Source organism: Galleria mellonella, unplaced genomic scaffold, assembly GCF_026898425.1.
Source record: "Galleria mellonella isolate WM207_F2 unplaced genomic scaffold, CSIRO_AGI_GalMel_v1 utg172, whole genome shotgun sequence".
NCBI classification, from domain to species: domain Eukaryota; kingdom Metazoa; phylum Arthropoda; class Insecta; order Lepidoptera; family Pyralidae; genus Galleria; species Galleria mellonella.
In genome coordinates this window covers 5,686,367-5,700,554 of record NW_026442015.1, presented here as the reverse complement: position 1 = coordinate 5,700,554, position 14,188 = coordinate 5,686,367, and the positions used below count along the sequence as shown (strand labels likewise).

The window sequence follows — 14,188 nt, the reverse complement described above, 5'->3', positions numbered from 1 at the left end:
TGACTTCATAGTCCGCACAATGGTAGTTGGCATTTAAAGCAAAATGGCGGCTATTTTAATAGTAACAAAATATATAGGGGCCCACACAGAAAAACAAAAAATGAATCTGATAAGAGATACCAGAGGGAGACTTTGTACAGAAGTCGTTTGCTTGGGTACCTCTGTTGCGTTCGCGTTTCAACCGTAAAGCAGTTGTGTTTGCATGGCTGTGTTTTGATTTGAAGGGTGGGATATGCCGTGAATTTACAGGCTACAGAGGAATAACACCTGAGTCCTTAGGAATGGCAACGCATGGCGGGTATCATGAGCGAAACAGTATACTCTGTTATGTCCATGGTACTGCTCATGTCTATAGGCGACGGTTGCCACTTTCCATCAGGTTGACCGTCAGCTTATTTGCCATTCTAAGTCGTATAAAAAAAAAAAACCATAGTTCCAGAGATTAACGCATTCAAACAGACAAATTAATACTTCTGTTTTATTCTATACTTAATAATACTTGTTTTAAATCTTTTAAGTTAGTAATTTTCTAAATTGTCTATATCTACCGATGCGACTACAGCGCCCATGTTTTTTCCAACATCGGTCTTTTGTAGAAGTTCAGGAAGCAAGTTTTTGCGCCAATTAAACCGAATTGTATGGCAAAAAACGGTAATTTAATATTAAATAAGGCGCTGACAGTGATTCCGCTTTATTTATCAACCGGCGCCCGTGGCGTCGCTTGGTCGTTATTTTTTTTAGCTTCTTGCAGTTTTTTCAATTGATTTCAGTATAAAAGAGGTTCTCGATTCGGCTGCATTTAGTTTATTTATTTACTATATATACATATACACACACACACACATATATATATATATATATATATATATATATATATATATATATATATATATATATATATATATATATATATATATATATATATATATATATATTTATATATATATATATATATATATATATATATATGTAAATTAGTATTTTTTTGGCAAACAAGCTGACGACCCACCTGATGAAAAGTGGTAACCGTCGCCTATAGACATGAGCAGTACTATGGACATAACAGAGTATACTGTTTCGCCCATGATACCCCCATGCGTTGCCATTCCTGAGGACTCAGGTGTTATTCCTCTGTACCCTGTAAATTCACTACCAAATGCCTCGTTGTGTGAGATTGATTATAGAGGAGTTATTTTCTTTTACTATCCATTGTTTGTATGTGTGCGGTGTGGACTGCCGTACGGTGAGCGTGGACTGTAGGGGCGTTGGTTCAGGCTGGAGTGAAACACAGCGATTACTATTCTGAAGCCTCCGGTACCGTCTGAAGAGAGTATTTTTTCTTCTTGTCCTATTTCTTCTCGAGTGTAGTGCGTCGCTGCCCGGAAGCGAATGCCGCTCGAGTCCGTCTTCTTCTCATGCTCTCCCCTAGGGGGAGCCGGGGAAACCTGTCCGGGGTTTTTTACCCCTCTCAGGTGGTCTCTATCCGCCGCTCATTAATATGAGCGGGTCGTTGGGGTGAACCTGGTTCTTAACGTGCCGCCCCGTTCACTCTGCGCGGTCTTCGCCTGCCGGGTGAGACCCCGTGGGGGGAGGCCCAGCAAACTGCCAGCGTTTGAATGATCGGGACGGCATTTTCAACCCTCATCAGAGGGGGGAGGGGTCTTCATGTGTCCATGGCGTCTTCCTCTGGGTTTTCTTGCACGCGAGCTATTAGTTCGCGTGCGTAGGGCTTGTGGTCCGGAGGTCGCGCGTGCAGGGGCGCTATTCCCTTTAGGTGGTCCCAGCCCGATGCGTCCGCACGCGCGAACATCTTCGTTGCGAGGCTGCCGATGAATTCGTTCAGCGGAGGGATCTTTAGGTCCCTCTCCAAGGTGGCGTTCCTTACGTATTTATGCGCGCCGGCGATGGTGCGCAGTGTAAGGTGTTGTTGCGCGCTGAGTTTCTTCTTATTCGACGCAGACGCGTAGACATACCATGCCGGCGCTGCGTACGTAAGTCGCGGTCGGATGTAGGTTTTGTAAATAGCCGTCTTTATTTGGAGAGGGAGTCTTCCTGTCAACGCTGGGCGAAGGAGGTGCCTGGCCACCCTGGTCTTGTTGCAGACCCCCTTGATGTGGGTGTTGAAACTTAGACGCCGGTCGATGTTCACCCCCAGGTAGGTGACGGTGGTAGACCACTCGATCGGGGAGTCGCGCAGGTGCAATTTGGGAGGGCAGTGACGTTGTCCGAAGTAGATCGCCTGCGTTTTGCGCACATTCACCGACAATCTCCAGTCGTCCAGCCACTTTGGTAGGGTGTCGAGTTGCCGCTGCATTTTCAGCGCTGCGTGCTTCTTGCCGATGGATGTCACTATGAAGGCGGCGTCGTCGGCGTACAGCGCGAGGAGAGACTCGGGGGTAGTGGGAATGTCGTCGGTGAACAGCGCGTAGAGCGCAGGCGATAGGCAGCTTCCCTGTGGTACACCCGCGCGGATGGGTCGCTCTCCCGAACAGGTTTGTTCCACCGTCACCATGAAGCGTCTTGAGTGGAGGAATGAGGCCACTATTCGGACCAACCTTCTTGGTGTATCGGTCTGAGTGGCCATTTTATACAGTAGACCGTTGTGCCACACGCGGTCGAAGGCTTTCTCCATGTCCAGTAACACTGCAATAACGTGCTCGTGCTTATTGTGGGCGCTCGTTATGACGTGCAGGACTCTGGTCAGTTGCAGTGTCGTGGAGTGTTCCGCTCTAAATCCGAACTGCTCCAGGCGTGGTTTTAAATGTGGTTGTAGATGTTTGAGGAGGAGTTTCTCAAACACCTTTGACATGTGTTGCAGTAACGTCACTGGCCGGTACGATTCCGGTTTCAGTACGTTCTTACCGGGCTTAGGCAGCGTGATGACTTTGCCTATCTTCCAGTGGTCTGGGAAATGCCCTGTGCGTACTATTCCATTGTACAGGCGCGTCAGTGCCGCTATAGTGCGCGGCGGCAGGTGACGCAGCGCCGTATTTGGGATGTTGTCGCTGCCGGGGGCTTTCCGAGGCTTCGTCTTTCTGATTTCACGCTGCACTTGTCCCGGTGTAAAGACAATCGGATCTTCGTGAGGTGATAGTGGCGATGATAGGTACTCCTTCACGAAGTTGTCTATCCGTGCAACATGATCACTATTTGAGGATGGATTGAGCTGGAACTGGCGCTCTAGGTGATCCGCGTGAATCTCCGCTCGGTCTACTGCGCGGTACCTCGGTGTTCCGTCGTTCGCCAGTAGGGGTCGGACTGGGGGGTGGGAATTTGTTAGCCGGCGACACAGGCGATGAATGCTGTTCCAGTCGTCACCGGCTTCCTCTACGTATCTTTCCCAACTCTCCTTTCTGTGGGACTCGATGTCACGCTTTATTTCTTCTGCAAGCTTGTTTAACCTCGTTTTGGTGGTGGGGCATCTGGTGGCCTGCCAGTCTCTGCGCAGTCGGCGCTTAACGGCGAGCTTCCTCTTTATTGCAGCCGGGATGGTATTGGTTGTTTTCGCTACCTTTCCCGGCTGAGATGCGTTTTGCATGGCGGCCTGTATGGAGACTGACAGGTCTCCCGCAAGCTGTTCGACGTCGGCGGAGGTTAAAATTGCCCTCGTTGGCGTGTTGTCCTGCATGAAGTCCGTGAATTTCCCCCAATCCGTCCGGCGGCGCGGGGCCTGCGGCGTCAGGAGCACCGGGGTCATCAGGATATCCATGCACACGGGAAGGTGGTCGGATTGGACGTCCTCCAAGAGGACTTCCTGCGTCAGTTGGCTGTCCAGTCCCTTGTAGAGGGCTATGTCGAGCACGTCGGGTATTCTTGCGGCGTCGTGGGGATAGTGTGTAGGTACCTCTGGACCATGCACAGCGATATTTAGTTTCTCTACTATCCCCAGGAGTTTTCTGCCTTCGGCGCTGATTATGTTGGAGTTCCAAGCCGTGTGTTTACAGTTCCAATCTCCTGCGGCGATGGTCGGCAGCGGCTCCTTGAAAAGGGCCTCGACGTCGGCCGTTGCAAGTTTCGTTGTCGGCGGTTTGTATACTGCAAACACACGGATGGGATTTCTATTGTTGCACAGCTCGATCCCAAGTGCGTACATCGATCCAAGTTGCACCTGTGGGAGCGGCTGGTGGACGATGTTCCTCCTTACTAGGACAGCCAACCCGCGATACACCCTTCGGTCGTCCGTAAGCTCGTCCTTGCGGTATGCATGGTATCCCGGTATGTGGAGTGCGTCGGCGGCCCCTAGCATCGTCTCCGAGATGAGACACACGTCGACTTTATACTCCACGAGCATCAGTTTCAGTAGGGGCAGCTTCTTGCGGATCCCGTCCGCGTTCCAGTGAACTATTCTTATCATGCTAGCTGCGATAGTTTCACCAGGCCCGCGGTTATTACCGGCAAGGGGTCTGCGCCGGTTTGTACCGCGACTAGCACCTCCATCAAGATGTTAATCATCGCCCTCATCAAGTGGTTGTTGTTGGAGGTGCTGGATTCCAGTGGCTGCTTCGCCATCTTCCCCTTGACACTTTCGTGTTGTGGCGCCGCGCTTGAAGCGGCCTTTTGTGTGGCGGCTTCGTATTTTGTGGGGGCGGCGACCGCAAGCGGACGGGTTGTTTTTGCCGAAGCCTGTGTCTTGGTCGGCGCGGCCTCAGTGGGTGCGTCTTTGCGTTTCCCTTTCTTCTTCTTCTTGCCTCTCTTCTTTTTACGGGGTTTTTCAGGCAGCTGTTTCCCTCTTTCTGTAGCCGGGTTTGCCGCGGCCATCAGGTTGGATTCGTTGGTGCCGCCTGGGAGCGTCCTATCTCGCCCGGCGAGTTGGCCTGTTGTTCTGGGCGCCGTGCCCGCCTTTCTGTTTCTTATTTCTCTTTTGAAAACAGGGCAGGCGGGGTTGTTAGCGGTGTGGTTTTCTCCGCAGTTTGCACAGGTCGGAGGCTCCTCTCTGGGCCGCGGGCAGTCCCTGGCTACGTGTTCACCCCCGCAGCGGACACATGCCATCTTCCTGTGACACCCATGGGAGGAATGCCTGAAACTTTGGCAGCGGTGGCATTGCGCGGGGCCGTTCTTGCCCCGCCAGGCTTCGATTTTCACCCCCGGCATGCAGAGTAATTCATCAATAGCGTATATGCCGGGGGTGATGCCTGGGGTGCGCTTGATCTGTGCGTGAAATATGCACCCCGGGCGGCCCTGACGTGCTTTGATCTGACGGATGTACTCAGGAACGTATCCCAGCTCCGTCAGGGCGTCGGCAATGTCCTCCACTGGAGTGTCGGCTGGTATGCCCCGGATGGCCACTTTCAGACTCCTCTCCGCTGGCAGTTGGTAGGAAAACCAACTTATTTTTTCCGATTTCTCGAGGTCGGAGAGGTACCTCTGGATGACACGGTACTCATCCTCGGACCTCGGGGTGAATCTCACCCCCTTGCCATAGGGGCGGGCGTTCGGGGCGCAGTTCAGCAACTTTTTCAAGTTCTTGAAGTGGCGCACCCAGTCGGGCAGGTATTCCACTATTAGCGGGGGCAATCTGGGTCTTTTTGCCGCTGGCGGGGGCGGGGGCGGTGCAGTGTCTCTTGCTGTGCTTGAGGCCGCGCCTTGGTTTTTCGTCATGTCCGGTGGTTGCGTAGGGGCCCTTACTGCGCCCGCATATGTCTGGCCCTGTGAGTGGGCTGGCACTGGGAGTTCCCTGGGTCTCAGCCTTGGGTCTCTCTGTGGCAGTGGAGTCGATATCTGCGGCGGTGAAGGCTCTTGGCAGGGACGCTTGTGTCCCTCGTTTGCCGCGGAATCTGGGCTTCTAGGCCTTCGGGCTGGTCGTATGGCTGCCAGTTGGAACGATCGACCCATCTCTCTTGCCAGCTCCATCTCCTCTATTGGAGGCGACGGCTGGTCCCTCAGTCTCTCCGCTTCATCCCCCACCAGAGCGGCGATCCTCTCTTTCATTCCCTGGGAGAGGAGGTCCGCGGACAGCACTTGCGCCAAAATCAACGAGTCTCGCTCTAATGTTGATTTCGGCGAAAGGCCGCCCGACGAACCCCCTCCGGAACTCGGAGAGGCTCGCCGCCCCCGGCGGTGGCATGCCGCTCGAGGTGAGGAACGAGGTGCCCGCCTCCGCGAAGTCTTCCGATGGCGACGGTGATGCGGGCGATGGGGGGACGGCGGCTTGTTGTTGTGAGGGCCCCTCTGTGGTGGTCCTCGTTGCTGGATGCTGTTGTTGATGCCGGTAATTTGCACTGGTGACACTGTTTGCACTATCACTCGGCACTTGTTCGCCGCACTGAGCTTGATGCATTAGTGTCGCCGGTAAACCGGCGCGAGGGATGGTTACGCCTGCACGGTTACTGCACGGCGCGGTTGCATCGTCGCGTGGCGGGTTTGTCGTACCCGTGGCACGTTGCGCGGCGCGGGAGCGGGAGCGCTCTCTCCCCCGCGAGGGGGAGATCGCTGTACGCGGGCGCTGCGCACGGGCGCGCGCTGGAGGGGGGGCAGCGGCGGTTGAGCCCCCCTCCTGCGGTAATGGTACACTGTGGCCCTGATAAGGGCCTTTTTCGTCCGGCCGCCTGGCCGGGCTCGGCATTCTTCGAATTCTTCGGATTCACCTTCCTTCTGCTTCACAGGTCGTCCTCTCAAGCAGTCGTCCGCGATCCCTTCATTCTGGGGATGCCTGTCCCCGGATGGACTTCAATCTTGGGTAGGCGGGGTGGGCTATTCTCAACTGTCCGCTCCGATGACAGCCGGTTCGTTGCCTGGTACGTTTGCAACAACAAACGCACCAGACAACGTCTTCTCTCCTTGGTGCTGGCTACGGTGAGTTCGCTGGATCCGTGCGGTGCGACGTTGAGGCGATGGCGGGGCACACTCGAAGTTACCGCTTCGATGGTGCTAGTGCGGCGGTGCACTCGGTGGAGCTGGTACGGTGGTGCACAAGATGGTGTAGCCGCGTTGCTAGTACGATGGCGCTGCCGCGGTGCTGCTCGGTCGAGTTGCTGCGGTGGCGCACACGCAGGTGTTGTAGCGGTGCCGAAGCGGTGATGCTGCTGCGATGTATCTTCAGTGCTGCCAAGCTGCTGCCAAACTTTCCCTTCTTGTCGCTTCGACTGCTGGCCGATCCCTGCCGCTCGACGAGAGGCGGCCTATCTTTATACCCGCCCGCTCGCACGATAACATTTCCAACTCGCGTTAGCGATCTGTGCGAGCGGGACGGGGCGAGAAAGAACGAGACGCGTGTCTCTTCAGATCGGTACTCTATAGCGTTTATTTATTGCAATTTACAATTTCTTAATTCTATTTATTGTTACAATTTCTATTTCTATTCGTAGGTAATAATGACAACACGCAAAGGAATACTTTATTTAACTTACACTATCTTAAATCTATGTAAATCTATATAAAATAACAGAATACAAAACGATTAACTAGGGACTTAACAACTATAAATTACGATATATACAAATAATGTCGCGAACAGTATGTATATATATACATATGTATCACAAAATAAAAAAAATAAAATGAAAATGAAATGACCACAGAGAAAAAAAAAACATTTTTGAAGAAGCCAAAGTATTATTATTTTGTTTATGGCACAACACTATGAAGGTTTTTTTTTTAATTTTTATATCCACCAACCAGTTCCTCTGAAATGAGCTAATCTTTCGAAGAGTTATCCAAGTTGAAAAATGTAATATTAGATAAATCAAGTTCATTGAACCCTTCACGCACGAAGTGCTCTAATGTACCAGGTCATGTGGCTGCGTTCATGACACAAATACGTGACAAACACACAGACAATGCATACACCTTTATTATCTATGAACCTCCATTTACGCTTTTTACTTGATTTAGTGACAAAAACATCCTCAGAATTTATTTCGTATAAAAATTTAAATCACTAGCATCGTTAGAAGAGAGTGAACACTTTTGCCGTATAAATATAGGTAAAGGCGATCCTGCAATATTCTTTCTCCAACTCTTTTACCTCTTACCATACTGGTTTCGCTTCAAATTCTTTTATTTCAACTCTTCACAGCACTGCAACACTTTTTTTTTTAAAAACTTACAATGGCAAACAAGCTGACGGCCCACCTGATGGAAAGTGGTAACCGTCGCCTATAGACATGAGCAGTACCATGGACATAACAGAGTATACTGTTTCGCCCATGATACCCCCCATGCGTTGCCATTCCTGAAGACTCAGGTGTTATTCCTTTGTACCCTGTAAATTCACACCATAGAGGTACCCAAGCAATCGACTTTTGTCTATCAACGGGGGCGTTGACAGGGTATATTGCTAGCCATTTTCCTTTCCTATTTTTTTTTTCAATAATTATAATATAGTGTTGCAAATTTGATTTTAATTATGACGTCCAAAGCTGCTGATTTATGGGCAAAACAGTATACTCTGTTATGTCCATGCTATCAGCTTGTTTGCCATTCTAAGTTGTATAAAAAAAAAGAGGTAATAAATATATATATAAAAAAAAATACGACCAAATTTTTTTTAATTCGAAAATAACGGCCGTTTTATTTGTAATCCTCGTTCTTTTTAATACCCTGCGAGTATCTAAGTCGTGTTTTTATGTGTGTTTTCAAAATAACAGCTATCGACAGTGAGAATTGTTATATAACGTGCTGTTATGTGGACCAAGGTCATTGTACTATTGTCAAATTACGCGGCACAGAGCACGCTGAGATTTCAGAGTAATCGTGAGTTTTTTTTTTTATTGTAAACTAACTCTTGTTTACATTAAAAAAAAGTCACGTGTTTGTTCAGTATTGATTCTGGTTATAATCTTTATAAAAAAAAAAAAAAATATTTATTTATTCATCAAATATGTATGTGTACAAGGCGGACTTAAGGCTAAAAACATTCTCTCCCGGTCAACCTTAACTCAACTGCGGTTGCCAATCCTCCTGCCAAGCGTGGCAACTAGTGGCGAAACCCGTCAAGGGGAAGGCTTATGTTCAGCAATAGACAGTTAAAAGCTGATGTGATGACGATGATTAACGCATTTTTTTTTTGGTGCATGAAAATGGAATGGTAACCCCGCCTGCGCTAACGGGATACACTGGCGGAGCACCAGTGAAGGGTGATAGATGAGAATGAAAACAGGCTAGTTAGCCCATCATGATGAATTCATCAGGAATTAACCATGATAGTTTCCAGGGGGAACCACGAGGAGGTCGACCTGGTTGGTTAGTCTCCATTACTAACAATCCTTTTCCCCCCTGATTAACGCATTAGGTAGGTATATAAATTTATGCGAAAAAAGCCGCGGGACATAACTGGTCATTAGTAAACGATTATTAACAATCTACAAATCACAACAACATGGTAACATGTAATTAAACAGAATATGGCTTCCATCATTCACTTTAACAGTTTATCTGACTCAAAACATCAATTAACCTCGGCATAAAACCAAATTATTATGATGACCTGCCCGATAATGAAATTGTCCAAATTTAAGGAGGTTATATAGTCTGATACCAGAGGGAGACTTTACCCAAAAGTCGTTTGCTTTGACAACTCTGTCCTATTTGTGTTTGTACCGTGAAGTAGTTGTGTTTGCATGGCTGTGTTTCGGTTTGAAGGGCGCGATATGGCAGTGAATTTACAGGGTACAGAAGAATAACACCTTAGTCTTCAGGAATGGCAACGCATGGGGGCTATCATAGGGGAAAGAGTATACTCTATTATATCTATGGTTCTGCTCATGTCTATAGGCGACGGTTACCACATTCCATCAGGTAGGCCGTTAGCCATTCTAAGTTGCATAAAATAAAATTATATCCCACTAACCGTACTGATTATTATTACCTTCTAACTCTTAGATCTTGGGGGAAAGGGATTGTTAGTAATGGGGTCTTAGAGCCTCATTGCTAGCAATACACCCTGTCAGGGCAACAGGGCGATAACTAGACCTAAGTTTAAGAAAGGGCAAAAGAACTTTTTGATAGGGCAGAAGTCATAATTAAGTGACTTCAAATCTATGTAATTTTCTTATGGCCTTTCATTTTAAGGTAGGATATTGGGCCTTTTAGGGAAGGGCATTGCCCATCAATGTCCCACCCTAACTATGGCCATGCACACCGATCTCCACGCGGTTCCCCCTGGAAACTATCTTGGCTAATTCTTGTAGAATTCATCACGATGGGCTAACTAACCTGCTTTCATCCTCACTTATCATCTATTTTTGGTACTCCGCCAGAGTCTAAAGATAGCGCAGGCGGAGCTACCATTCTATTATCACCCATTAAAAATACCCTGAAGTCTTTGAAATTGATTACACAGTCATATATTACTATTATTATACTAGTTTTTACCCACGACTTCGACCACATGACCAGGATATATTGATTGACCAAGATAAAAAAAAGTCTATCTTAGTCACAAATGTTAATAAATTAAAATGATTTTTAGTTTCCCTATAAAAATAATATTTATTCTTTTTACAGAAAGATGTCCTTTGACAAATGAGCACTTGTCTTGTAAAAAAGTCAAGTTCAAGTCCAAAAGAAGGGGGGGCTTCCTAATTGGCTTAAAACTGTCTCAAGTAAAGTTCTCAAATCTAGACCTCTAATAGTTTAAGTTAGTGAAACATTTAAAAAGATTATTTCTATTCTATATCAGTTTAATGCCAACCTTAAATATGTATCCATGTTGTGTTTTACATACAAACAAATGAATGTCAGTACTGTATTATGTAATAAATTTGCATATACTATAAATGCAGTAGAGGTGCAAGGATGCCGGTAATAGCGCATTAGCCCAACAACCGTTGAGGTAAGGCCTCTGTGTTCGCGATAGTAAAACGAAAAATAATTTATTGACTAAATTTATTTATAATATACACTAAAAAAAAAAAACACAGCACAAACAAAAAGTACAGCACACATTTAATTGAATCAATTAATTTAATTTTATTATAAAAAACATTTTATGTAACAAACTTGATTATTTTAAAGCCCAATTTTGAAAATTTCAAATTGCACCGTTTATAAAATAATGTAAAGTGTAAAGTGACACAAAATATGGCCTAAAAATGAATTTAAGAAATCTCTTCAATCAATTTGTGATTTTTTATGCAACTTAGAATGGCAAACTAGCTGACAGCCTACCTGATATAAAGTGGTAACCGTCGCCTATAGACATGAGCAATACAATGGACATAACAGAGTATACTGTTTCGCCCATGATACCCCCATGCGTTGCCATTCCTGAGGACTTAGGACATTACTGAAGAGTTTTGTGTCAAATAATCACAATATTTTAATTTACTTAATTTTGATTACTATGTATATAGACGAAATCAGGGGAACAAATAGTAATCTATATACCGTTATTCAACGCACAACTGAAATCCCTGAATCGAGAATCATGGAGTCATCATCGTCATCATACCAGCCTTTAACTCTCCACTGCTGAATATAAGCCTCCTCCTTGAGAGGCAACCGCGGATTGGCAACCGCAATTAGGCTTTAGATATGTATTAAGAGGGACGCTGCTGGTCATCCCTCGCTCTCTCTTAGTCGCCATACGACACCCACGGGAAAGGAAGGGGTGGCCTATTCTATGCGGGTACTATACGATTAACACATTGCATAATACAATTTTATAAGTAAAATTCTTATTTCTACTACGCTTCGTCGACGCTAGTACTCGCACCATACCCCACCAGCTAGCAATATAGCTTTGCTGTGCCATAATTGACGTAATCTCAAAGTGTACATCGCTGTGTAAGTAATAAACACCACACGACGGATTTCATCGTTATTTTTTGTGTTATTATATATTAATACTTTGTACAAAAGTCGTTTGCTTGGGCACCTCTGTCCCATTCGTGTTTCCACCGTAAAGCAGTTGTGTTTGCATGACTGTTTCAGTTTGAAGAGTGGGACATGGCAGTGAATTAACAGGGTACAGAGGAATAACACGTGAATCCTCAGGAATGGCAACGCATGGGGGGTATCATGGGCGAAACAGTATACTCTGTTATGTCCATGGTACTGCTCGTGTCTATAGGCGTCGGTTACCACTTTCCATCAGGTGGGCCGTCAGCTAGTTTGCCATTCTAAGTTGTATAAAAAAAACCTGTCTTTTCAGTCTCATTATTATCCCTCACTGGTACCCCGCCAGCGTATACCGATAGTTCAGACGGGGTTACCATTTCATTATCATCCATTAAAACAAATCTAAGAATTAGCTGTATGGTCTAGCTACCTTTGCCTGTCTTCGAGGCGATTAGAAAAAAGAACAGTGTCAATTTTGATAACAATTTTTGACAGTCAGGTGGTAAAAAGGTAGCTGTTATTTTAACTTTTTATCTACAAAACCCACGGGTCACAGTTAGTAAATTATTTTTACAATGAAGGTCAAATCAATAACAACGAATTATTACTCATGTAACGGATTTACATTATTGAAAGCAGTTGTCCTTTGTTCTGATTTGCCGAGCGACTTTCAACCTTAACACTTTCAGAATAATGACCAGGTAGAACTTAAAAAAAATAATTATATGGAACCTACTAAAGCTACATAGTATCCACGGTCATATGTCCCTAGACGCAAATTCCCACGCTTATTTCAATTTCAAATCAGCATCATCACTTGATGGTTTGGTTTATTTAATAACTAGCTTTTACACGCGATTTCGTCCACGTGACCAGCGGGTTTACCATGAAATGAAATTCCGAAATTTCGGACTCAACTTCGTATTTTTGTTTATACCAAAATCGGACCAATAAATGTAGTTTAACATTTCGTTCGTCATACATCCTATTATAAAAGTCAAAAGGAACAATATTTTAACATTTTTAATATATCCAAACGGCATGTATTATGTAATTTTAAAATTTCTGTTTCGTTTGACTCCGAAATTTCGGAAAACATTTCATAGTAGGCCCTCAGGCCCTCTAGACAAGTGGCAAGCGAATTCGTCGATGGAATCGACATCGCTAGCGAGTCCGTGAGACAGAATGAGATAGCAACGCCGGATGACTCGATCCAACTCACGGACTCGCTAGCGATGTCGATTCCATCGACGAATTCGCTTGCCAATTGTCTAGAGGCCCTGAACAGCATAGCTGACAGTAAGTTTTCGAATGTAATGAAATTTATATGATTGTTTTTAAGGTCATCTACACTAATATTATAAAGAGGCAAGATTTGTATTTTGTGTGTATGTATGTTTGTAATGAATAAACTCAAAAACTACTTTGCCGATTTTAAAAATTCTTTCACCATTAGAAAGTTACATTCACCCTGAGTGATATAGGCTATATTTATTGCTAGAAAAGATTAGGGATCCTTACTAAAACTTTAGTAACGTAACTCAAGGTGTAAAGAAACGCTATAAAATATCTTTCGTCGCGTGCGCCGCGGAAACTATTGGTGATAGAACAAAAGTATGTTCTACAATATTGAAGAAAATATCAATAACTACAAAAAACTTCGCGATAGACAAACAAATAAACAGACAAAAATTCAAAAAATCATTGTTTTGGACTAGATTATATTATAGCGCTTATAAAACCACCCTATAATAGTTTTTCATATATATTTTCCATGTAATAATCCAATATTGCTCTTTTCTGAAACTGTGGTAAAAACATATTTATTTTTACTAAAATAAAGTAAATATTAAAATAACACAAAAAAAAATTATTATTGTATGACGTCATAAGAAGTTTTCACTAATTAGAACAACTCGGCCTTACTCTCAGCCTCACGACTGTCACTCACCGGCGGCCTAGGATTATTGACTGCCGGCCCCCTCACGACAAAGGTAGCGCGACGTCCGACCTTGTGTTATATTACATTTTAAATGACATATTGCTAGGACAGTATTTATTTATAAGGCCCAATTCAGACCGACATAAGTGCATGGAATAATAAATCCGCAATAAAATCTAAATTTTGCCGTATGGTCCCGGCATAGAATAGGTCACCCCCTTACTTTCCCGTGGGTCTTGTAAGAAGTGACTAAGGGGACTTAACGGTCGAGGGATGGGAGCAGCGTCCCTCTTAAAATTTCACCAAAAGCCTAACTGCGCTTGCCAACCGTGGCAACTACTAGCAAAACCCTCCTTATGGGGGAGACCTATGTTCAGCATTGAACAGTTAACGGCTGATATGGTACACCATTATCAGACATTTTAAAAATGTTTGTAATTTTACTTGAATCACCAAAAGCTTATTTGC

At 45.4% G+C, this 14,188-nt stretch overlaps 1 protein-coding gene across 1 annotated transcript in view; it reads left to right on the top strand.

Annotated features, from left to right (window-relative positions):
• Positions 1-8,621: 8,621 nt before the first annotated feature.
• LOC116413472 (lysosomal alpha-mannosidase-like) overlaps positions 8,622-14,188 on the top strand; it is a 41,450-nt gene continuing 35,883 nt past the window's right edge. The window contains exon 1 of the mRNA XM_052893194.1: positions 8,622-8,691. Coding sequence (XP_052749154.1) covers positions 8,622-8,691 — 70 coding nt within the window. The remainder of the gene's footprint in view (positions 8,692-14,188) is intronic.